At 50.3% G+C, this 24,946-nt stretch overlaps 1 protein-coding gene across 2 annotated transcripts in view; it reads right to left on the reverse strand.

The window, feature by feature from the left end:
• The window catches only part of SLIT3 (slit guidance ligand 3), a 606,305-nt gene that overhangs the window by 573,568 nt on the left and 7,791 nt on the right, over positions 1-24,946 (reverse strand). The window contains exon 1 of one of the 2 annotated variants that reach the window (XM_066273228.1): positions 5,045-5,067. The exons of the other annotated variant lie outside the window; for it this stretch is intronic. Within the exon in view, the coding sequence (XP_066129325.1) occupies positions 5,045-5,052 (8 nt within the window). The 5' untranslated portion in view covers positions 5,053-5,067. Of the gene's footprint in view, positions 1-5,044; positions 5,068-24,946 lie in introns of those variants that run through there. 2 annotated transcript variants of the gene reach the window in all.

A 24,946-nucleotide genomic window follows, 5' to 3' on the forward strand; every position in this document is an offset into this window, starting at 1 on the left:
GGAACTTCCTAATCATGTGTGGTTTGGGTAAGCCACTCTTCTCAGCTGCAAAATGAAGTAGCAGCACTTGCTGAACCTCAGGGAGCTTTTGAGGTGATCAAATGACATATGATAAGGAAAAAGGGCTTTATAAATTCAGTAAGAGTTGTATGCATGTAGGACAGACATGATGAGGGCCGGGGAAGTCTAATACTGATTAGTAGTCATGGTAAACCAGCCTCGCCCCGCACTGAGTTCTGGTTTATGAGACTCTGTTCCTCTCCGGGTCCTCACTGCAGTCCTAAGAAGTGTGTACCATCACCATCTCCATCTGACAGAAGACCGCGGTCCTGAGCGGTGAAGTGACCTGTCCCGGTTTACACGCCATCTCAGTGTCCACCCACAGGGTAATGATTCCGGAGGGCAGCTGGGTTGTCAGGGCACCGTGCTTTTTGCTCCTGTGGCTCCCAGAGAATGGAAAGAATTCAAAGAACTACTTCTGTCTACTTGATCACGAGCAACTGGAGGGCAAGGGCGGAGTGGGCGTCCCGTCCGCATCTGCGGGACCCAGCAGGGAAGTGGGGAGTGAGGGCTGCGAGGGGGACTGCAGTTCTCCCTTCTCCTGCCGTCTTACTCGTAGGCGGCTCTTCGCACCCATGTCCAGCAGCATCTGGCCAGACAAAGAGCTGATGATGGCTTCTGTCCAGGTGTATGAACTCATCACTGGTTCCTTCAACCCATCATGGTTCTCCACCTTCACCAAGATGAGACGCATCAGCCCTGTTCCCTGGCCCCCTGGAAGTGGGGCCCAAACGGTTCATCCCCCCGGGTGGGGCCCTGCACCCCCACAAGCTCATTCCAAGTGCCATCCCTTTGCTCGGGCAAGGCCCCCATCTTGTAATGCCCTCTCCCATGGACCATATTGACCAGCAGCTGCCAGGAAGCTTGCCTGGGGCGGGGGGGACCCACCTCAGCAGTGTGCTGAAGGAAAAGAGCTGGACAGGAAGAAAGTGTCTTTATGATGAAATCCTGGACCAGGATGGGCCCACCAGCCCCACTCAGGCGGGAGCCACCCTTCCCCATCTGGCACCGACGCCGTGCCAAGGGACAGGAACTGCGCAGAGAGAGAGAGGAAGGCCCGTCTGATTCTTCACCCGGTTCTGCATGTCCAGACCCAGGAAAGGCAGACCTCCCTTTCATCATTCATGAAACCATATCTTGCGTATTATGACAATTTAAAAAACTTCTCTGATTATTCCTTTGAGAATCCAATTTGTTTCCTTTGTAAAGAGGAAACAATTCTCTTCTTGGTTTGGGAGGTGGGGACATTCCATGTATCTTCGGGGGGAAATCTGTTTCCTATTATACATCATGTTCTGTAGGTCTATTTGCAAAGAATAAATCCCTACACTTTCTGTAGAAAAAGAAATTCTCTCTTCCCTCTCCTACAAACATTCACAAAGACCCACAAGATGGGGGGTTTCTGCTCTCTTCTCAGCCATTGTGACAAAGGTTGGATTTCTGCCCCTTGTTTGGAGCGAGGGACACTGTTGACCCCTTCTCTGAAAGTCCGCAGTACCCCCTACGTCATCCAGCACATCTGAGAGAGCCCTCTGTGGCCCGGTACACCCGAGAGAGAGCTCACCACGGCGGCGTAATTCATTCGGTCAGCATTTACGGGTGGAGATGGTGCCGGGACCAAGATCCTGGGAAAACATGGACGGAAAGAAACACCAGAGCCTTCAAACCCCTGTGCACTAGGCTGAAGGCCAGTAAACTATGGACGAATCAAGCCCACGGCCTGGTTTTGTGAAGTCTGCAAGCTGAGAATGATTTTTATATTTTTAAATGGTTAAAAAGAAATCAGAAGAATAATAATTCGTGACACATAAAAATTATATGAAATTCAAATTTAAGTACCCATAAATAGAGTTTCCCTGGAACACAGCCACGCTCATCCATTTATAGATTGACTATGGCTGCTCTCGTGCTATCTGGGCAGAGCTGAAGAGTTGCGACTGAGACGGTATGATCCCCAAAGCCTAAATATTTACTGTGTGGTTTGCTGACCCCGGATCTAGGAGCTCATATATTCCAGAAGGTCAAAAACAAGAAATGGCAGTGTTATGACTGTTTGTCTTCCCCCAAGTTTCATGTGTAGAAGCCCAATGTGATAGTATTTGGAGGCCTGGCCTCTGGGAGGTCAGTATATTTAGATGAGGTCATGAGAGTGGAGCCTCGCATGGGATTCGTGTCCTTATAAGAAGAAGATACCATGTGACTCTTCTCCATCATGTGAAGACACAGAGAGAAGGTAGCCATTTCTCACCGGAACTCAACCACGCTGGCACCTTGGTCACGGCTGTCCAGCCTTCAGAACTCGGAGAAAGAAACGTCTGTTGTTTAACCCACCCAGTCTGCGGTACTTTGTTATAACAGACTGAGTTAACTAAGACAGACAGTAATCACAGTAACAAGAATGATAAAAACCGCAACATTAACATAGAATGTGATGCATAGTGGTTAAGTGTGAGCACTGGGGACACACCGAAGCTTACCCTGCAACTTGGTAGACTGACCTAGTGTCATGACTTGGGAAGTTATTTAAATTCCCTGTCCCTCTACCTCTCTATTGGTAAAACAGAGATAATTACAATGTCCTCCTCCTTGGGATGGGCAGAGAATCAACCAAGTTTATACGGGCCAAGACGGTAGAATGGTGCTGAGCCCCTAAGTGCTCACTGCTCTTCGCTCTTCTTCTTACTAGCCCTGCTGCTTTTACAACTCCAGGGGACATTTTTCATGACATAAAGTAGGAATGGCATCCCTAGAGCATATCATGTGCAGTGCATAGTGACTCAGGAGCTCATGGTGGCCCTGGTTTCAGTTACTATGACAATGATGCCTGCACAGTTTTGAGCAAAGGGGGAGCGCAGATATCTGCTCCATTCCGGATGAAGTAGGCAGGTCCCATGTATTTTTATCGCCACCTCATTCACCCTTCCATTATGAAAGAGACTCAAGAATGCAGTGTCCAGCGAGCTGTGGGGACGCCAGCCCAGACCTCCGAGCTCTGTGCCCATGTTTTCCGCAGCCCACAGCCCCTGCTCATGCTGGGCTGGGTCTCCAGTACCCATTCCTGCGATTACACCTTGCTCCTGGTCCCTCAAAATCTCAGGCTGTGGGCTATTTTAAGCCCAAATTAAAGACTCCTCTCTCCTGAATGGTTGCAATTTCAGTCTGTGGTTTGTTCACGCTGACGTGGCTCAGGGCCATGGTTCTGGGGCGTGGGGCACAGCAAGGGGGCAAACTGTTTAAGGCAGGAGGCAAGGGGCTCTGCAGAAACCATCCCGCTGCAGCCCGCTCGGTGGAAAACACAAGCACCCCATGGACAAACAGAAAGAGAACACCAGGGAGAAAGTCCCATGCAGCTGGAGAAGGATGCTAAAAATAGCACCCTGTCAGAAGCAAGAAAGAAGTGGAAGCTATGCAATGCTTCAAACATCGGGAACTGTCACTTGCCACTCTAATTCCATGTGGCAAGTCTGTGTTTCTTGGTCAGCCCCTGGAAGAAAAAGTCCTTGAGGCGGATACACGCCTCTTGAAGCCTTGCTAGGAAACCGAGCATCGAGCATCGCAGAACAGAGCTTGAGAGCTGAGACCGTGGCCAAAGCCCCCAGAGCCTGCCCCCGGGGGATCCAGGCCTACAGTCCAGTGATGGGCCATGGGCAAGGCAGCGAGGCCAGATGAGGCCAGAAGGAAAGTGGGGCAGAACCCCACCCAGTGGCCCTGGCCAGTTGGCTCAGCGGTAGAGCGTCGGCCTGGCGTGCGGGGGACCTGGGTTCGATTCCTGGCCAGGGCACATAGGAGAAGCGCCCATTTGCTTCTCCACCCCCCCCCTTCCTCTCTGTCTCTCTCTTCCCCTCCTGCAGCCAAGGCTCCATTGGAGCAAAGTTGGCTTGGGCGCTGGGGATGGCTCTTGGCCTCTGCTCCAGGCGCTAGAGTGGCTCTGGTCACGGCAAAGCGACCCCTCTACCCCCCACCCCAGAGGGGCAGAGCATCACCCCCTGGTGGGCGTGCCGGGTGGATCCCAGTCAGGTGCATGTGGGAGTCTGACTGCCTCTCCCTGTTTCCAGCTTCAGAAAAATACAAAAAAAAAAAAAAAAAAAAAAAAAAAAAGAAGCCCACCCACCTCTCCATGTCAACACTCCCTGACTGAGCAGAGCTGAGCAGAGTGAGAATGCACAGGCCCATTCAGGATCCCACCCTGTTCCTTCTCTCTGTCCCCGGATGCTCATGTTTCTAAAGGGACAGAAAGGGAGAGATGAACTTCAAGTCATACCTGGAGGGCAAAATGACTATCCTATCGCAATTGCAGCCTCGTTAGATGCTCACACTGACACACCAGCCCAAGTCAATTCCCGATTTGGACAAGCTGCATTCGGGAAGCTTCCTTAGATGCTCAAGCGGGGCTCCTTCATCAGCCAATGCAGATGAAGCTGGTCCCAAAAGAGCACATCTGCGGGATCATGAGTCCACCCTGGGCTTTGTGTCTTCAGACTGTCACAGCCATGAAGGACCCTGGAGCCCTTTAGCTGAATGTTCATCACCTTATGGGGTTAGAAGTGAGTGTCACATTGGCTGCCCACCACTGGGTCCCATTGTACAGACCCTGCTTTTGGGGCTGAGTGAGGAGGATTTTTAAAATGTACTTTTGGCTCAGCATGTGGTCCTGGTTCACTCTGCACCGATCAGCCCCCATCATTCCCGGTGGCGTCACAGGCTGCCCAACGCTGTTACCAGTCTGGCCAAGTAGGTGACTGAACTTGACTCCAGACTTTCTCATGACTAAATGCTCTCCTATCTAGTGTAAAAGCTCTGTTAGAAAAGAAACCAAGTCTCATGTACTGGTCTTTGCTCCAGTGTCTGACACAGTGCTTTACCCAATGTTACTTCTCAAACAACAGTGAGCAATTCGAAGGTACTAACATGGTCACATCTCTTCAACACGGCACCCGAGGCCACACGAGGAGAGAAGAGAGGAGAGGGAATGGGAGCTACTTACCCAACCATCTCTCTGGGTGACTCGATCCTGCCGGTCTACTCAGGCGCCCCCAACTGCCCAGAGACAAACCGATGGAGATGGCCGTAGGTGAGCCAGACCTTGGCTCCGATAAAATTGAGAACAGCTGGCACTTCTGAGTACCCTGATCCCGGGGGTTCCGGGCTGAGGGCACACGGGCAAGCACCAGCCTTTTCCCCCTTTTGCTTCTTGTCATGCTTAATTACCCCAGGATTGTGCTGAGTCAAGCAACCTGCTGGGCGGGGGCCCAGGCATGACCTTTCCCGTTGCTCTCCGCCAGCTCATGGGTCTCAAGTAGCCGTGTGCATTTCAACCGAGAAACCCAAGAATAAACTCAGGGACGACGCACATGATGCCAAACGCTAAGCCCCACACCTCAGTCCCTGAGAGGACGGCCCCTTCTGAACCGAGGGCAAACAAAAGGGCCTTGCAGCAGCCACACCACCTGCATTCAGCCTGGAAACGGAGCCCCCTTGGCTATGAAATGTGGAAACCAGCAGCCAGCCAGAGGCAGCCAGAGGAGAGGAGGGCAGGCCTGCTCAGTGCTCTCAAGTACCCTCTGGCTTTGCCAAGATTTTACCCAAAGGCTTGACTTTCAATCCCTGCACCTGCATCCCTGAGGTAGAGATGCTCGCTCTGCACCACTCAAGAAGAAATGGATAGCCCCATGCTTCTCACACACGGGCGCACCCTAAACACACATATAACGTGCCTCTGTAAATGCGCAGGAGAAAACCGTGCAGCCAAATGCTCTCAATTATGTTTCTCGGCCTCAGCTGCATGCTGGGATCACCAGGGAGCTTTGAAAGTCTTGCTGCTCAGGCCACACTCCAGAGCAATGAAATCAGAATCTCTAGGTGTAAATATCAGGCATCAATATTATTTCAAAGCTCCCCGGGTGATACCCACGTGAGCCAGGATTGAGAGTCACTGCTGTAGGTGAGCTGGAAGCTGGGGAGAACTGAGGCTGAGCTCCTAGTCTTGGCCTGGGCTCCAGGTATCAGACAGGTCCAGAGGCTGCTGGCCACAGAGAAGCAAAGTGATGTTCATCCAACAAGCACTCCTGAGCGGGGACTCTACATGAGGTCCCCTTCTGGTTTCCTAGAGACTGCCTCAAGAGTTGTCTTCCCAGAGATCAACTGGCTCGCAGCGTGGGTCTTAGCCAGGCTGGTCTCCGAGTCAAGCAACACCCAGCGGACATTGACCTAACACCCAGAGCGCGCAAGGCTCTGCAAAGGTGCTAAGAAGTATAAGTGAGATTTCTGACCCCCGGGTGTTAAAATGTGAATGGAAAAGCCTAAGACTATGCACACTAAGAAATAAAAATACAATATAATATAGAAAAAGAGAAATTAATGTGCAATTGAACAATTCAAAGTAACAAATACATTATCAAGCAACAACTTTGTGTCGGTCCTTGTATCATGCTAAAGACCAGGTCCTTGTGCTCCAAGAGCTGAGAGAGCAGCAGCAGCGTCACCCAGGAGCATGACAGAAACTTCAATCTCATCCCCACCTACGGAGTCAGAACCTGCAGTGGGGTGGGGGGGGGCAGCAAGCTGTGCTTGAACGAGTCCTGCAGGTGAGTCAGATGCCTGCTCAAGTCTGGGAACCGCTAGTCTAGAAGACTCATCAACACCATAGGAGCTGGAAAAGGGAAGACACATTTCCTTGGGTCTCGGGGTTGATGAAAGCCTGGAAGGATTTGAATCCCGGTTCTGACATAATTTGGGGGGGCCTTAAGCAACTATTTTAACCTCTTGATGACCTCTATTTGGTCAACTGTAAGGTAGTAGTAAGCATATGTGGAAAGAAGATCTACCACGTAGAGTTGTAGGACGAGTACACAGGGTACTGTGTAAAAGTCATCTGGGCAGTGCCGGGGGCCTGGTGAGTAAACCCAGCAAATGATCCCCAGCACTCACAGTCCTAATACAGGGGAGCTGTGCAGCAAATGAACGTCGACTGGATGAATGAGTGAACTAACTAATACAGAACGGATGGGGGCGAGATTCGGCAAGCCTGGAAAAGCAACGAAGAATGAGGACTTCATTCAATGGGCAAACGGGGGGATGTTCAAGAGAGAAAAAGGGCTTCCCAGACTGAGGGTTGCAAACACACGGCCAATCCTGAGACTGGCATCTTCTGGGCTCAGCTTCTAAAGTGACCTCAAGGACGGCTTTCCTGCCACAGCAGCCAGTATGTTGGTCACACACCTGGGCTCTGGAGTCAGACTGCCTGGGTTCAAGTGTTTACTAGTTGAGTGGTCTTGGGTGAGTGATTTAACCTCATTAAGCCTCAGTTTTCTCTTCTGGAAAATGGGTATAGTAATAGTACCAGCATCATATGAGTTGTGGGAACTGAGCATGATATTGGACCTAAAGCAGTCAGCCTGGTGCTTTCACTCTAACGAGTGATCTCTAATCACTAGCTCTTTGTACCGCGGGATCCAGCCGGGTGCTAGCCCGAGCTCTGCTCAGTTATGGGCGGCTGAGATCTTCCCAGCACAACGGCATTCATACACTCTGCTGCCGCATCCAGAGCACAGAAAATGACTGTCTCCTCGTAACAGCAGAAGCCGCTGGGTCCCGGGCAGCTGCCGACCTTCGGGTTGTGTGGAGAAGCTTCTCACTGATAGGTGCCGTACACCCGAGTCCCGGGACAGAGGTATCACCGTGCCCACTTAACAGATGAGAAAACTGGAGTTTAGTGACTCATCCAAGTTAGACAAGGATCAAGTGTCAAAGCCTGGCTTCCCAGTTAGTCCTAATTCCAAACCCCACGATCCCTTTGCTACCATAAATCACTCCCGACTACCCCAGAGGTTGCCTAAAGACCTTTCGAATGGGGTTCATCAGTGGCAGTGGCAGAGGGCCAGGTTCTTTCATGGTGTTGCTGTGTCACACGCTGCGCTAGACAGGGACAGCGCTCAGAACTCTGAGTCAGGAAGAGGAAAGTCGCAGGTGGGCTGGGGCAGTATGGTGGGCCCTGCGGGGGGTCAGCTCCCAGAATCTGAGACTGCTCCTCCCTTGGAAGCTCTCCCCTTGCTGAGAACGATGGCATATACTGCGTGTCTGAGAGTTTGTGTGTGTCGGGTGAGGGAGAAGCATTGTGGAAGGGAGGGGAGGCAAAGACTTTCCTTCCTAATCTGAAAACAGTTATCAAATCTGAACACGGGGAGAATGATTGAGTACGAACAGACCAAAGATTCACTTTTAAAAATCAGCTTGTAGAAACCATTTTCTTCCTCTAAAGGAAGCATTCTGGCCCACGAAATGACACAGCAAGACAAATTCCTTTTATCTCCTCCCGGGTCTATTTCCTTAAATGCCAAATTGTGTTCTTCTTTCTTTCCCCCCCCAGATACCAGCTGTGACTCCGCTAATGGCCAAAGAGACGCATAAGACCACAATGCCTCTTCTTGAAGCCTTGAGCGGTGTTTGCAATAAATGGAGAGGAGTGTGGCTGTCTTCCTGTCTTCTCTTGAGAGATTCTAACAAAGATTCCTGGAGTCCAAATACAAACTTGGACTTCATCGTCCTACCCCCTTCAGTTTCCCTGGTCTAAGGAGCTGCCTGGATGCTCTCACCGGAACAAAGGGGACACAGCTTGGTTGGGACTCTGAGCTTTTCTAACAATGGCTAACAATTCACTCTCCCTCAAATCTTATATTTACCTGCAATGGGCCGTGTTACCTCCCGCTAACCCCACATGCCAAAAATACTACTGCATTTTCCTGTTTTATCATCTTTGTGTTCCACGGTTGCCATGGTAGTAACTAACATCTACCCTCAACAGCCTCATTGCCATGTTCAACTACAGATGAAATGAGTGATTCCCAGTTTGGTTCAAGCAAAAAAAGAAATGTGCTCCTACTATGCGCCAGGCCCTGTGCTAGGCACAAGGCCTGGGGGCTGAGATGAATCAAAAGGAGTTTTCTATAAGATTTTGCTCCTTTACAAAGCTGATTTTTTGTTTCTCTTGTGAGCTTTTATTTTAGTTTTTTTAAATTAAATTGTGGTCAAGCATATATAACAAAAAAACTGACCATTTGGACTATTTTTAAGTACACAGATCAGTGGCATTAGGTACATTCACAATGTTGTGCAACCATCTCCACTATCTACTTCCAAAACGTTTTTATCACCCCAAACAGAAACTCACTACCATTAAGTAAGTACTGACTCCTCATGGCCCACACCCCTAGCCCTGGTAGTCTCTCATTTACTCTTTGTCTCAGTGAATTTGCCAACCCAGCATAGTACATATAAGTAGAGTCATACAATAGTTGTTCTTTGTGTCTGGCTTCTTTGCCTAACATAATGTCTTCAAGGTCCATTTATAGTGTAGCCTTTATCAAAACTCCACTCCTTCTGAGGGCTGAATAGCATTCCATGATGTGCACATACCACATTGGTCTACCCATACAGCTATCGGACGCCGGGGTTGTGTCCAATATTTGGCTACTGTGACTACTGGCACACAAGTGTCTTGAGTCCTTACTTCCAATTCTTCTGATAAACTCAGGAGTCAAGTTTCTTGATCAGACAGGAATTCTGCATTCACCTTTTTGACAAATCGCCATATTACTTTCCACAGAGGCTGTACTGTTTTTATATTGCATTTAAATTTCTCCACATCCTCACCCACACTTGCTATTTTTCTGGACTTTACAAAAAACCCCAGCCATTATAGCAGGTGTCAGAGGTTGCTTTCTGGAAGAGCAAATAGGTGAGGTGAGAAAGCGCTTGTTCCCCACAGCTCCGTGGGCACACATGGCGGACTCAGCGCAGCCTTGCTGGGTGGCGGAATGAACGGGCCCTCCTGCTTGCAGCCAGGACGACTCCCTTGGGCTGGGGGTCCCTGCGTGAGCCTTCCCTGACTCTTCTGTTGAGCAGATTGGGGAATCGCACAAGGAAACCCCACTCTACAAAAGAAACCGGGCAGCAACTGCGTTCGCAAGTGGACTGTATCCGGGCTTCAATCCGTGGTCCATCCGCATCCTCTCTGCATTTGTTTCTGCTCGCAGGGATCAGGAAAACCGGCTGCTTTAGATTCAGGGGCGCGGAGGCGGTAGCACCTCAGACATAAGAAGGCTGAGAGCTGGAGAGTGTGGTGGTTAAGAAAGCAAAGCCGTGGGTCGAGTGGGCTGCCCTGAACTGCAGCTCCACCATTCGTCATGTGCATAAGCAAACTCTCTATCCTCTCTGTGCCTCTACTTGGACCGGATCCCATTCTTGTGAGGATTAAAGGAAACAATGAGAAGCACTTAGCACAGTGCCTGAAAGAACATGAGGTCTCAATAAAAGTTAGCTCTCATTGTATCCCCGAAGCTCCAGGATTAGCACACAGACCCAAACCAGCGGCCCCGGGGGGAGCGGAAGGGGCTCCTGAGGGCACACCTATGCTTACTTTCATGGGCTTCCGGGCTGGCTGCGGGACTGGGCACACCTATGCTTACTCTCATGGGCTTCCAGGCTGGCTGCGGGACTGGGCACACCTATGCTTACTCTCATGGGCTTCCAGGCTGGCTGCAGGACTGGGCACACCTATGCTTACTCTCACGGGCTTCCGGGCTGGCTGCAGGACTGGGCACACCTATGCTTACTCTCGTGGGCTTCCAGGCTGGCTGCGGGACTGGGCACACCTATGCTTACTCTCATGGGCTTCCGAGCTGGCTGCGGGACTGGGCACACCTATGCTTACTCTTGTGGGCTTCCAGGCTGGCTGCGGGACTGGGCACACCTATGCTTACTCTCATGGGCTTCCGAGCTGGCTGCGGGACTGGGCACACCTATGCTTACTCTTGTGGGCTTCCAGGCTGGCTGCGGGACTGGGCACACCTATGCTTACTCTCGTGGGTTTCCAGGCTGGCTGCGGGACTGGGCACACCTATGCTTACTCTTGTGGGCTTCCAGGCTGGCTGCGGGACTGGGCACACCTATGCTTACTCTCGTGGGCTTCCAGGCTGGCTGCGGGACTGGGCACACCTATGCTTACTCTCGTGGGCTTCCAGGCTGGCTGCGGGACTCGGCACACCTATGCTTACTCTCGTGGGCTTCCAGGCTGGCTGCGGGACTGGGCACACCTATGCTTACTCTCATGGGCTTCTAGGCTGGCTGCGGGACTGGGCACACCCACCCGCCCACGCGGCCAGCACTGAGGACCAAGCCCCCCAGCCGTGCCTCTTCTCGGCCTGGGCCGAGGCCTCTCCAAGCTCATTCTGGCCAGGGGTTTGGGGAGTGTAGGGCCACCAGCCACACAGCTCTCCTGCAAAGACTCAGAACCCACACCCTGAGAGGTCAAAAGGAACTTTCACTGTATTAAAACCCACAGATGGGACAACAGTTGGATCGAGTTTCCAAAGAGAAGGTTCACTGACAGTCAAAACTTCAGTAAGCACAGCAGGGGACAGTACCATGAGGACCCAAGAGAAAACACAGAAGGAACGAGCGACGAGGCTGGGCAGGGCGGTACGTCAGGCTGGCGGCACTGTAATTCTCACGTGCGGGGGAGGGGAACGGTATTCAGCTCGGTTCGACAGGAAGCTTTGTATTATATAAATATTAGACTGGAGCATATTGAACATATCAGAGTCCCACGGAATAAAAACGAGCTCCTGGGCTCAATACTTTACCTGTAACTTAGAAGTTGTACGCGGAGACTCTTAAACCGAAAGCCAAGCCACTAGAGATGAATGGGGGAGTATTATTACCCAGCAGGACCCGGCAGGTGTGCGGGAGGCATGCCTGAGACCCGATAGTATGGACCCTACTTACTGAGCCTGTGTGAGGTGGCGTCCGCACACCCTGTCTGACCGCTGTGGCGTTAGGTGTTACAGATGGCAGCTCCGTTTCACCAAGAAAATTGTGAGTGTGAGTGTGTGTGTGCGTCTATATGCACTTTCTGAGTTTATAGAGAGAGAGAAAGAAGAGAAATTTCTGGGACCTAAGTATCATATATTAGGATGAACTCTATAAAATCACCACTATTCAACCTCTGCTGCCAACAAAATTGACAATTCTATTGGGTTCAACCTAATACAATACCTTAGTTATAGTAAAAATTTATATTAAAATTCATATAAATTATATCAAAAATTAAAATTTATATATTAAACATCATTTAAATTAGATATAAAGTATACTACACATGTGTTCTATTTTATTTATTGATTATATAATGTTATCTATAAATTATATATAAGGTCTACCGGAAAGTTCTGTCCGTTTCTATCCCAAGTTTCGACACGTAAGCACATGTTTATTTGGCGCATGTGTGCCTCTCTATTTTTATCACTTAATGTATACATACTGACGTAGCAAATTAACTAAAATAAAGTTGATTCACGCTAGTCTTATGTGTGAAGCGATAGTGTACCCATGGCTACTGATAAAGTTCATTTACACCACTGTAATTTTTACGAATTTCAACAAGGAAGAAATGCTACAGAAGCATGTCTGTCGCATCCACCATATTCCCCGGACTTAGCACCCTCTGACTATCACTTGTTTTTGTCCTTACAAAATATTTTGAAGGGCAAAAAATTAAAAAATGAAGAAGATATCAAACAAGCACTAGTTCAATTTTTTGCATCAAAAGATAAAACATTTTTCAAAAATGGGATATACAAATTGCCTTCACGCTGGCAAGAAATCATTAATAATAATGGCTATTATATTATTTAATAAAGTTTATTGATGGTAAGAAAAATTTGTATTTTGTTTTATTCCAAAAACGGAGAGAACTTTCCGGTAGACCTTAGAGGTCTTATGCCAGAGAGATACAATGCTTAGTGTTGGTTGAGAATGTGGATTCTTGAAACCGACTGCATGGAAAACTTGGCTGGGACACTTACTAGCTATGGGACACTGAGTAAGTAATATCTATGCTCAGTGCCTTTGTTTTTCACCTATACAAGGAGATAATAATAGTACCAAGCTCGTGGGAATGTTGTAAAGACTGAGAAAACACAAGCAATGTGCTAGAACAACAGTGCCTGGCACATAGTCCTTTATCAGCGGTCACTGTGCCTGGTTCTGTTCACTAATTCCCAGCAACCATCCTTGGCAATAGCCAGAGGCTACCTTGGTTTCACAGGGAGCAGCCTGCACACAGATTCGGAGCTCTGCCCAGGATTATACATCAAGCAAGAATCCATCAACAATTCCAACTCACGCCTCTCTGAGTCTCAAACCCTACTGCTCCTTCTAAGCTGCCAGTTTCTCTTAGTGTTCTCTCTGAGCCTTCGTTCACCATTTAGTGGGAGGAAAGGCTGGGCCAGCTGACGTTACCATTCCCTCCCGTGTCCTCATGCAAGGGGGCTGTATCAAAGCTGCTGCAGAAGCAGGGAAACGGGACCGAGTGCTTCCAGCTCCACTGAACGCGGCACCCTTAGCCACGTGGCCAGAAACATTTCTGCATTTAGGGTTCCAATTTATTTTTCTTTTCTGCTATTTCTTTCCAGGGCCTTCAGTACATTTCCTAATTAACCACTCCCACTTAATTTCCTAAAGCAATCACATCTTCCCCACAGGCGAGCGCGGCCTGTCTCGGGCAGAAGCACGCACACCAGCTGGCCCCTCGGCGACGTGGGAGTGAGCGAGCAGCCCTTGGACACCGACCAAGGAGCGGCACAGACAGACGCGGGAGAGACAGCTTGGGAGCTACACTCAGAGGACTCTCTTCCCATCCTGGTGGCATGTGGGTTTCCTGGTGAGCGAACGGGACCCAGAACCAGTTCTCCGAGGAAACCGATGGAGGAGAATCCGGCCAGAGCAGCCCAGGATGCCGGGAGACTTGACCAGCAGCTACGTTGCGGTGCCAGGCAGGGCGACGCTGGCGAGGCAGGAGGGCGCTGGTCTCTCCCAACTTTGCTGCTTACTCTCTGTGTAAATGTGGCCAAACCTTTCCTTTGGTTGAGCCTCAGTTCCCTTGTCTTTAAAGTGAACTGTCTTTACAGCAATATATACAACACAGTGGAGGTGGGAGGGAAGGACCACAGATACAACAGCCTTGGAGAGGCCGGCGGGTATCAGTGGGGGGGGAGCAGGGCTGAGCAAAAGCCAATACCGTGATGCCAAATGGCAGCTGACATGCAGTGTCCGTGTTGGACGCACTAAGGGAGCGATGGGGACTGCGGAGGAACGGAGATGTGCCTCCTCTAAAAGCCAGCCAATTACTGCCACAGAGTCATGCTGACCCCTTGTTGCAAGAATTTCCCATTTTGGGGAGAGAAGCTAGAAATAGATTTTTTTTTATATGAATTCACCCATCTTAAAATGTTGGCAAGAAACTGATATTTTAAAAAAAATCAATTATGTGAGCCAATACCATGTGGGCCAAGCACAACACGTTGGAGAGCTGGATTTGGCCTACTAGCCACGGGTTTGCAAACTCTGTCAACGTAAGTATTAATTGAGACAATGTATTACATAAAGCACTTAGCCGTGCACATAACACATAATAAACACTCAATAAATGATAGCTGTGGTTGTTACTATTACCATTAACTTCACTGTACCTCAGAAGCCCCGTCTGTAACAATGGCAGTAAGGACTCCTGGTTAGCTGTCTGGCTCCCGGGCCCGGGAGCAAAGCTCTGAGGGCACTATGGAGATTAGCCACTGTGCATGCAAACATTTCTTCTCTTTATTAATTTAAACACACTTCCTTGAGATTGAGCTGGAGAGGTGGCTCCCAACCAGAGGTGATTTTGTCCCCCAGGGGACATCTGGCAACGTCTGGCAACATTTTTTTGGCTGTCAGACTGGGAGGAGGGGAGATGGTATATGCTACTGGAATTGAGTGTGTAGAGGTCAGGGATGCTGCTAAATATTTTTAAATGAACAGGTGATCCCCCCCCCCCCCCCAACAACAAAAATCCAACCTTAAATGTCAATAGTACTAAGGTGGAGAAAAACCACTGGGCTAGAGGGAAGTTTCCCTTTGCCTCCTCTAACTAGAAAGGACTTCATAAACACAGAGGTTTGGGGAGGTGCCCGCACAGGAAGATGAGAGGGGGTAAGGGCAGAGTGTTAAGACAAGAAGGGTCAGGGAAGAGGGGGACGGCAGATGAGAGAACCAACATCTGTAACCATCCCCTGAAGAGGCTTAGGGCCCTGCCTCCTCTCTGCTTCCTGCAGTCTTCTCGTCATTGTCTTAACAACTGTCCCTTCAACACATTTCCTCAAAAAAAATTATGTTGAACCTGCACCGATTGGAAAATGGGCTCTGGGAAAACAAGACACAAGAGCTGAACTGCTTGAGCCAAGGTCACCCAGCAAGTCGCAGGGCGGATCAGGGAGAGGATCCTCTGCAGTCCTGGTCCAGACTCAGTTTTGCTGTCGCCTGGTCATTGTAAATCAGTTTTGTCTATCCATCAAAGCCAGTTACTCCACAGAACGCTCTCACAAAGCATTGGTGAACTCGCCCCCAGTTACTCAATGGATGTGAAAGTAATCACGTTTCTGTATAGTCCATAATTCCAGCTTCCCTGATGACTGGCCTTCACCTCGCATGGTATAAATAAGTGAGGCTGCGCAGCACCGCGGTTGGGCATCGCTATGACCGCTCCGGACAAAGGAAACGGCTGGAAGCAAAGCAGGTGATGCTGGTTCACTCCAAGACAGGAAAGAAGAGAAGAGAGTAACTTCTGTCACTTCGTACATTTTGCTAAGCATTTCACATAACTCACTTTGAGTTCATGCTCTCTATATTTTGAAGAGTTTCTTTAGGTCAGTGCTCTCACACACTGCAGCACATCAGAAATACCTGGGAGCTTTTTAGAGTGGCAACACCCAGGAAGTGCCCCCAAATCATTCATTCACTCGGATGAGACCCAGGCATCGGGAAGTTTTACATCTCCCCAGGTGATCCCACTGTGCGGCCTAGGTTGAGAACCAGGGTTTCAGGACTCATCATCCTCACTATTTTACAGTGATGCTGATACTCGAAGAGGAAAATGAACTTGCCTAAAGGGCACTCGGCTGGTGAATGGAAAACCATGATTCAAACCCGGGTCTACCTTTTTCCAAACACCAGCCACAGTCCCTCTCATTATGCTTGTTTTCTCCCCAGAAGTTTGTCGCCTGTGGCTCTCTCAGTTCGAGTTTCTTAGCTGCAAGTTTCTGAAGTTGAGCAAAAGGGAATTTACTAACAGAAGGCTACAGGGACTTTTGGATTCAAGGGGATTCTTAAGAACAGGTGTGAGGAAAGGAGAGTGGACCTGGCTGGTCATTCCACAGGCGCTCAGATGAAATGGGAGTCCATCGTGTCCAATCTCGCTCCCTGGGGCCATGGTTTTAAGTCCAGGAAGGAAGATCCATTAACCTGACTTAGGTCATGAGCCCATCCCTGGACTAGGAGAGGGTAAGGTCCCTGACCAAGTCTACCTGAATGTACCCCATGAGTGCAGAAGATGGTCTTCTGCCAGGAGGCTAAGTCCTGGGCGGCCCAAACGTAACATGTCTACTCTGATGGAGTGGGTGGAGGGGCTTATAACAACAAGAAGACATAAGACAGTCCCAGGGGCTTTGGGGAGCTCTTACAGGGGAAAAAGGGGGAGCTCCTGGTCAATGGTTCCTGACAGAGCCTTGGTCCAAGAAAGCACCTAGAGAAGCAACCCTGGTGTTCTGGGTAGACACCACGCCGGCAAGGCTAGGACAGTTTGTCAGATCGGAGCCAGGGAAACGATGTTTTAAAAAGGCAACAAGAGAAACAGTCGCAAGGTAAGACTCAGCAATGCTTGCCTGTAGTTACACAGCAGCAAGAAAGAGCACAGACTCACAGAGGAAAGGAGCCATGTGGATATCTGAGCAAAGTGGTTATAACTTAAGGAAGCCAGAGGGCACTCTGGGGTCAAAAGCCAACAGTGGCAGTTAAAACTCAATTGTACATATGTTCAAATGGAGTACTGTCCCAAGCTGCTGGCCTGGGCCAGTGAGTTCCTTCTCATGGGATGATGTAGGCATCAATAGACCCTCGCCTGCAGGGACTTGAGAAACTAGGCTACTGTGAGGTATCAGCATTAAATCAATAGTTGCTCAATACATAAATTCGTGGATGAATCAAAATACAAGCAAAAGAACTACAGTTGGTAATTGAGGCTACTAAATTTATAGGTACTAGGTATGATGTCCCTACTGTGTGTGAGGGACTGAGCAGGAAGCTTTACATGACAGACTCCCCATCCTCACAACACCCTGGAAAGCACTTACTATTACACCCATGTTACAGATGAAGATCTTAAGACTCAAAGAGGTGAAAGGACTCAGAGCAGTCACAGACAATAAGCAATGGTATCTGACGCTAGCTCTATCTACGCCGAGCACCTGTGTGCTGGCCACAGAGCCACCGTGCCGCACAATGTCCATTAGCATCAAGTGTGTATTGGGCATCTTGCCTGTACTATGCCTGATTCTTAGAACAATCCTTCACATAGCTTTACTGTCTCTATTTTTCTTTTCTATGAGAAAACTGAGTCTATAAAGACAAGTGATTTGCCAAAGGGCACATTCTGAATACAGATTTTTTTTTTTAATCCAAATCTCTTTGGCTTTGAAGCTGAGGGTCTTTCCACCGATACAATTCAATTTAAAAAAAAATGTGTTGACTCAGTTTTATTTTTCCCAGGCATTGGACTGAGCCACAGAGAAATGCCCAGCTCCTACCATCAAGAAGCTTTTAATCTAGTTAAGAGATTAGTTCTACCCTACAGAAAAGACAGACAGCATTTCCATAGCTACACGGCTTTGACAACACGATGGCGCAACTATTCTCGGAGCTGTGAGCCTCCACGTAAGAAAGTCAGCTCCAAGGCCACCATGCTGCAAGCAAGCTCGAACCACGTGGAGGCTCACAGGCCGGCCCTCCGGTCAGCAGTTATCGAGCTCAGCCTTCAAGTCAACCCGGTCTGGGGTCCAGACAAGTGAGCGCACGGCAGGCAGGTGACTCGCACCCAGCCACTCAAGCTCACACACTCCCACTGAAGCCTCAGACGTCAGGGAGCAGAGAGAAACCATCCCCACGGAGCCGTATCCAAAATCCTGACCCGAAGAGCATAATCAAGTCACCGTTGCTTTCCAACACTAGTTCTGGAGTGGTTTGCTCAGCAGCCGTCAGTGATCAGAATAATGGCTGTTTGAGTGGTTATTTAATGGCAGGCACTGTCCTCTGAGCTGGACGTGTATTACCTCACTGGATCCTCCCAGCAGCCCAATGAAGCAAGGTATTGTTAAAGAACATGCCCGAGATGACTTAGCCGGTGAGGCCATTCGAGCCCAGGTCACACTAACCCCAGCACTGCCGCTCCAAACGGCTCTGCTGTAGAGCAAGGGAAAGCAAGTCTGTGCATAACGTCTACAAAGCCCAAACCCGATCGGTTTTAAGAAACACCGACTACTATTTTTGAAACTAAACATATTTCTCTTTCCTAATTTCAGAAGGCTTACTGTGGAGCTGAGCTAATTATTTGAGCCTTAATCAAGGACCAACCACTCCCTTAAGCAGCTGTCCTGGCCTCTCTATTGCCTCTAGCAAGTCCCTTGGGTTGGTCAACTGCTGGCTCAGGTCTAAACCCCAAATCCCAGCCCCCAGAAGTGAGGACGTAGAGGGCTGGAAGGATCCTTGGAGGTCTTCCAGTCTACCCCCCTCATCCTCTTTAAAGATGAGGAAACTGAGGCCCAGAGAGGTCAAGTGATTTGTCCAAGGTCACTCGGAGCGTCAGAGGTACCACCGGGTCTTCCCATTCCCAGGCAAGCCTTCCCTCCACGACACCATGCTGCCGTTGCTAAAAATTCCCCAGAGCTGCCTCCCTCAGCCCTCCTCTTGACAAAGCTGTTTCCCCCACACACACACAGCTACACAGTCACATTTGGCAAGAGGTGCTATCGGCCCCGCTCTGCTCATGAAATGCTGTTTTGCAACGGGGCCTCTTTGTTCGTTAGCAACACAAAGAAAACTGGAGCGCAGTCTTCTCGGAAGGAGATGCTTCCTGTTTTAGAGGCAGAAGAGAGCTTCCTGGCTGACTTAGGGCTCGAATCAGCATGCGGCCCCAGTCGGGAGAGAACCCAGAGGAGATTTAGGTCTTTGCGAAATCTCTAGAACACACAAGGAGGGCAGGAGGAAGCATATGAAAATCGCTTCAGAAAGTATTAACATGTAAGCCTCCACAGAATAAACAGAGCGCTGGTCACCAGCCCTGGTATGAAGTAAGTGAGGGGGGCACTAGGGTTGCTAAAGACTCGCATGAAGTAAGTGTCATTTTGGATTCCTGTTCCAGTCCCGGTTCCCAGCATTCCTCCCCTCGCCGTTTCCCTAAGACCCTCCCATCCTGGACCCCAAACAAGCTACCTGGGCACTGCGGGCTCCCAGGATATGCTCTGCAATCCGAAAGTGCCCTCTCCAGTTCCACGTTAGTCTGTATCTGTTTTGAACTAGGCTGGGTCCCTCTCTGTTCCCTTGCCTTCCCAGATAGGCAGAAGTCTCCTGTGGCTCGGAGATCTTTCCAGAGGCTGAAAGACAAGCAGGGCAAACTTCTCCTGAGGGCAGCTCACACTGCAAAGCCCAGGTCCCCTCCCATCACACTCCGAGAGTCATCTGTCCAGGTGGGCGGAGATCAGTGGGGCAGGGTGGAGTAGATGTCTCCAGGGAGACCTGGAAAGCCTGAAAATCTCTTAGGAAAGAATATAGGAGGAGGAGGAGGAGAAAGAGGGAGGGGAGGAGAAGGGGAGGAGGGGAATGGGGAGGAGGGGAGGAGGAGAAGATGGGGGATGGAGGAGGGGGAGGGGGAGGGGAGGGGGAGGGGAGGGGAGGGGAGGGGGGAGGGAGGAGGGAGGAGGGGAGGGGGGAAGGATGGAGAGGAGGAGTAGCCCTCAGTTCTGTGGCAGAAATTCAGGACTTGTAAGCTGGCAGCAATGCAGAGAAATGTGCCAACTTCTAGTGAGGTGTATGTAGTCCACGTGTTTTCTCGGGGCTCTTGCAGGCCACAGGTATCGATTCCAAAGACAGCGGACACTGTCTGGGACCCACCCCCTGCACACGTACCTCACAGATCTGCAGGCACAAGACAAAGTCTCCGAAAAGAAACTGGGCCAACTGACCATTCTCGGACCCTTCTCCTCAAAGCTGAGTTCCTCTGCGGCCTACCAGCTCCGAGGCAAACCTGCCCAAACAGCGAATTTCAGTGCAAGGTCCCCTCCTCCCTCATTTCCTCCTGGGACAGTTACTACCTGCTTAGTTACAGCAGAAGGAGAAGACTAGGGGCATTAGCACGCCAGGGGCACCAGGTCCAGTGGTCTAGTTACAGCTGGACGAGCCCGGGAGGTAGGGCCGGCCTCCGGAAGGAGGCCCTGTATCTAGTCACGGCCCCGAAAGCTGCTGGGCTGTGTGTGTGTGTCAGTGTTTATGAAATGCTTCTCAAATAAGGTCAGTGCTCCACAGAGTCAGGACTCTAATAACATACAGAGCTGCGCTGTTTGCCAGCTAGCTGTGGGGACATACTTGAATGCTTTCGTGGAGACAATTGTTCTCAGATTAATATTTTCCCCATCGGTTTTTTTTTGTATCTTTTAATTCTATTTGTACTATGTTTTTGAATATGAGATGTGAATTTTTCTACATATTTGTACGCGCCGAGAGGGCCGAGTGGGGCTTGCTTTCCTCCATGGCCCCGAGGACTTGGTATCACACCCGTCTCTGTCCTCGCACGCCCCCCCCCACCTTCCCAGAACTCCCGGAACCGAGCGCGGCGGCCTTCGCCCTGCCAGCCCCGTGGCGGGAACGCACGACCCAGACTGCTGTGCTACTACTATTCTGAGCTGTTCTAGTTATGGGGACATTTCACTTGCTTATTCATCATCATCCCTGGGGACACAGTAGGACCAAGTAGCTCCTTTAAATGACTCCATTCTTCATGGAGTGCCTTCTTTGGTTCTGTATCCTTGAAAAGTGATGCTTGTTAGTTAATAAATAACTATGAACTCATTTAGGCAAAAAGTCCTTTGAAGTCCACCTGGTTGGGTTGCTGACGTGGCTGGTGTGAGGCTACAATTTGCAGCCGTGAAAGCTTGATCTTGTCAAGTTCGAGTTCAGAGTCGGGGGTGACTCTGAGCAGGGCTTCTGAGCTCAGTGAGTGTAAGGTTCTAAGCGGAACCCCATCTTTCAGATAGAAGATTTAGTAGTTAAACTCAGATATTATAGGTGGACTCATTAAGGTATTTATTTGCATAGCACTGAATTTAGGAAGCATCTGTAGATATCTGATCTCATTTAGACAATCAGTTCCATGAGAGAAGTATCATTCCTACCATTCTGAAGGTTACAAATGAGGCAACTGTGACTCAGATAAATACTTCTGCCATGTTCCACAGTTGTTTTTTTAATGATGAAAACCAGAATTCTGCCTAGGTATTTTGCTCATTTAAGGTTGCATGCAAGAGTATTCCCTGTTGGCTGCCATTAATACTCCTTAGAAACCCCACATATAAAATAGCTTTCTACCCACATGCTAAAGTTGAGCAGAGATGGGGAGGATCAAAGAAAAAGAAGTCAGGAAAGTGCTGGACATTCCAGAAACTTCTGCAACTCCTTTCTGAGCAGGACAGTGCTCCAGTGAAATCAGCGTCCCTGGGCATTTCGACCACAGAAAGCCTGCTCTATTCTCTGCGTGGGTTGCAGGTGCTCAGGGCATGGTGTGACTCATCCTTCACGGAGTCCAGCCCTGGAGCACCTCTACGCTCCAGCATGGGCATCATAAAAGGTCTCAGGTGGCCATGAGGGTGAAGCCTGAAGTGGTTTCCAGGACTCAAGCCAGTGGGCTGGCAGTCTCTAGTTTCCAACGAAGGTCTCTGCCACAGAAATCCTCCTGCAATCCAATCTCAGGTCCCGAGGCTGAGATGGTGAAAGTCCAAATTCAGTTACCAAGGCCGTGGAGAACTATGTGAAGGGCGGGGGAGAGCAGGAAGCCAACCTGGAAGGGTAAGGCCGGGGCCAGGGGCAGCTCAGGCTCAACCAGAGATGCACAAGATGCTGAGATCCATGGGCAAGCCCACAAGCCTCAGACCAGAAGTTCACGGCTCTGCACCATGCAGACCAGCCTGAGTCAGGGTGTGCACACACTGTAGAGGACAGGAAGCAAGGAGTGGGTATGCTGGGGAGCACGGAGTGGGCATGCTGGGGAGCACGGAGTGGGTATGCTGGGAGCACGGAGTGGGTACGCTGGGGAGCACAGAGTGGGTACGCTGGGGAGCAAGGAGTGGGTACGCTGGGGAGCACGGAGTGGGCACGCTGGGGAGCAAGGAGTGGGCACGCTGGGGAGCACGGAGTGGGCACGCTGGGGAGCACGGAGTGGGCACGCTGGGGAGCAAGGAGTGGGCACGCTGGGGAGCACGGAGTGGGCACGCTGGGGAGCACGGAGTGGGCACGCTGGGGAGCAAGGAGTGGGCACGCTGGGGAGCACGGAGTGGGTACGCTGGGGAGCACGGAGTGGGCACGCTGGGGAGCACGGAGTGGGCACGCTGGGGAGCAAGGAGTGGGCACGCTGGGGAGCACGGAGTGGGCACGCTGGGGAGCACGGAGTGGGTACGCTGGGAGCACGGAGTGGGTATGCGGGGAGCACGGAGTGGGTATGCTGGGAGCACGGAGTGGGTATGCTGGGGAGCACGGAGTGGGCATGCTGGGGAGCACGGAGTGGGTATGCTGGGAGCACGGAGTGGGTATGCTGGGGAGCACGGAGTGGGCATGCTGGGGAGCATGGAGTGGGTATGCGGGGAGCACGGAGTGGGTATGCTGGGGAGCAGACAGGAACTAAGAGGCTGAACAGCTCAAAGAGGGAGTCAAGGTGGGTGGTTAAATGTGCTGGCAGACTCTCAGGAACCACAACCCACACTGTTGCCAAAGTGCAGAATGAATCAGGGGTCAGGAACCCAGACTGGCATTTCGGACAAGAGAATGGGAGCCTGAGCCCACACAGGCAGTGATAAAGCCGTGAGAAGTGCAGTCCCAGGACTCCAGCCAGGATGCACCTCTCTACGCTGTTTTAGCAGGACCTGTGAGCGGTCCATCTAAACCGATGAGGTGGGCAAGTCCTGCCCGAAGCTAGGCACATACTCGTGGGGGAAAACAGTCCACAAGGCTCATCACAACTGCTCTGGGAGAATTTATCCCCTCATATTCTAAAACTTTAAAAATAACAGTAATTAGCCACATAACCATGGGGATATATATTTTCCTTAAGACTTGACCTACTGGATTCTGTTCCAAATGGTCTTGTCACCTAAAACTTCCTAAAGTGCGGCTTCCATCCTTTTAAAGTGGGCTCGTGCCTTATTCGGTTCCGTGTAACCATGAATATTTGTGAATCTGTACCATGTTCCCATTTCTACCTATGGAAACCCTATTCAAGCTCCAATTCTAATGCCTTCCACTTCCCCAAACTGGACATAACGGCTCTTCCGCCAGATGTCCAGATCATCACATTGGCATTCCTCGCCAGATGCCGCGCATTGAACAGGTGCTTACTGATTCAACTGGGACACATATATTTTTTTCTTCCAGTTGTTCTTTGAGAATTGAGTTTGGAATACAGAGAAGGGGCCGACTTAAAAGATCTGAGAGGAATGACCTGACCAGTGGTTGGAGCGCAGACCTGAAGCCCACCTGCCTGGATGAGCCCTGAGGCACCTGCTCCTACCTAGGGTAGTTCCTTCACCTCTCTCACTTCCCCCTCCTCTGTGCAATGAGGGCAGTGTGAGTTCCTGCCCTGCATGGCCGTAAGGTGAAATGAGTCCGTCAATGTGAAGTCAATTTCCCAACACAGAATCTCTCTCCCTCTCTCTCTTTCTCTCTCTCTCTCTCTCTCACACACACACAGCCCCAGGCACAGAGAGGGGCTCTCTAAGTGGGCGCTGCGGTGGTGGGGGTGGTTGTGACCTACAGACATGGGGGGCGAGCCTGTCGGCCTCAGTCCTCTGTGCTTCCTCCTGCATCGCATTCAGTCCCAGTGCTACTCAGGCAAACAAGCCCTGTGCCCAAGGGCACCCAGGGTGGCAAAGGGAGTGACTGTGAGAAACTACAGCTTCTCGATGAGCTCTGCTGCTGAAAGAAGGGCCCAATTTCTCAGGCTAAAATATTTTCCAACACAGAATCTCTCTCTCTCTCTCTCTCTCTCTCTCTCTTTCTCTCTCTCTCTCTCTCTCTCTCTCTCTCTCTCACACACACACACACACACACACACCCCACATCCTATACCAGTGCGGCTTCTGGCACCAGACTAACAGGACAAGGATGAAGCTCAAGTCCTGATGAAAAGTGCTATGAGAAACCAAGAGTTTAGAGAAAATTCAACACACAGAGGAATTAAGCATTAACAGGAATTCATTCCAGAGAAAATATGAACAACAGAACCCCGGGGAAAGAAGATGCTACAGGCCAATAAGACCTCAAGATTTTTATCCAGAAAGAACAGAACAATATATTTATGGAATCCACACCCCAGACCATAGAGAGACACTGAAAAAAGCCGAGAGGACTCTGTTGATTGTACTGACGACCTGGACAAAGATCCACAGGGCACGTTCACCAAAACTGCAGAGCAGTTGGGGAGAGGGGTGGCTAACAGGCGAGATGGGAAACTCAAAATAGGAAGTGTTTCTGAAAAGCTGATGAAATAAAACTATTTTCCAAAATCAAATTAGGATAAATGCAAAGTGTTGCAATTCAGACTCCAGAAAGTCAGATGTACAAGTCTGAGATGGGGTCAAAGGGATCGACAGCAGGGAGGGCTGGGGAGGCAGTGGGGATGCAGTGAACAGCCTGGTGAAATGAGCCCAATGGCTGTTCGTAGGGCAACGTCCCTTTAGAATACACCGATGGAAGTCAAGGTAGC

Source organism: Saccopteryx bilineata, chromosome 4 (genome assembly GCF_036850765.1).
Source record: "Saccopteryx bilineata isolate mSacBil1 chromosome 4, mSacBil1_pri_phased_curated, whole genome shotgun sequence".
Classification (NCBI taxonomy): Eukaryota; Metazoa; Chordata; class Mammalia; order Chiroptera; family Emballonuridae; genus Saccopteryx; species Saccopteryx bilineata.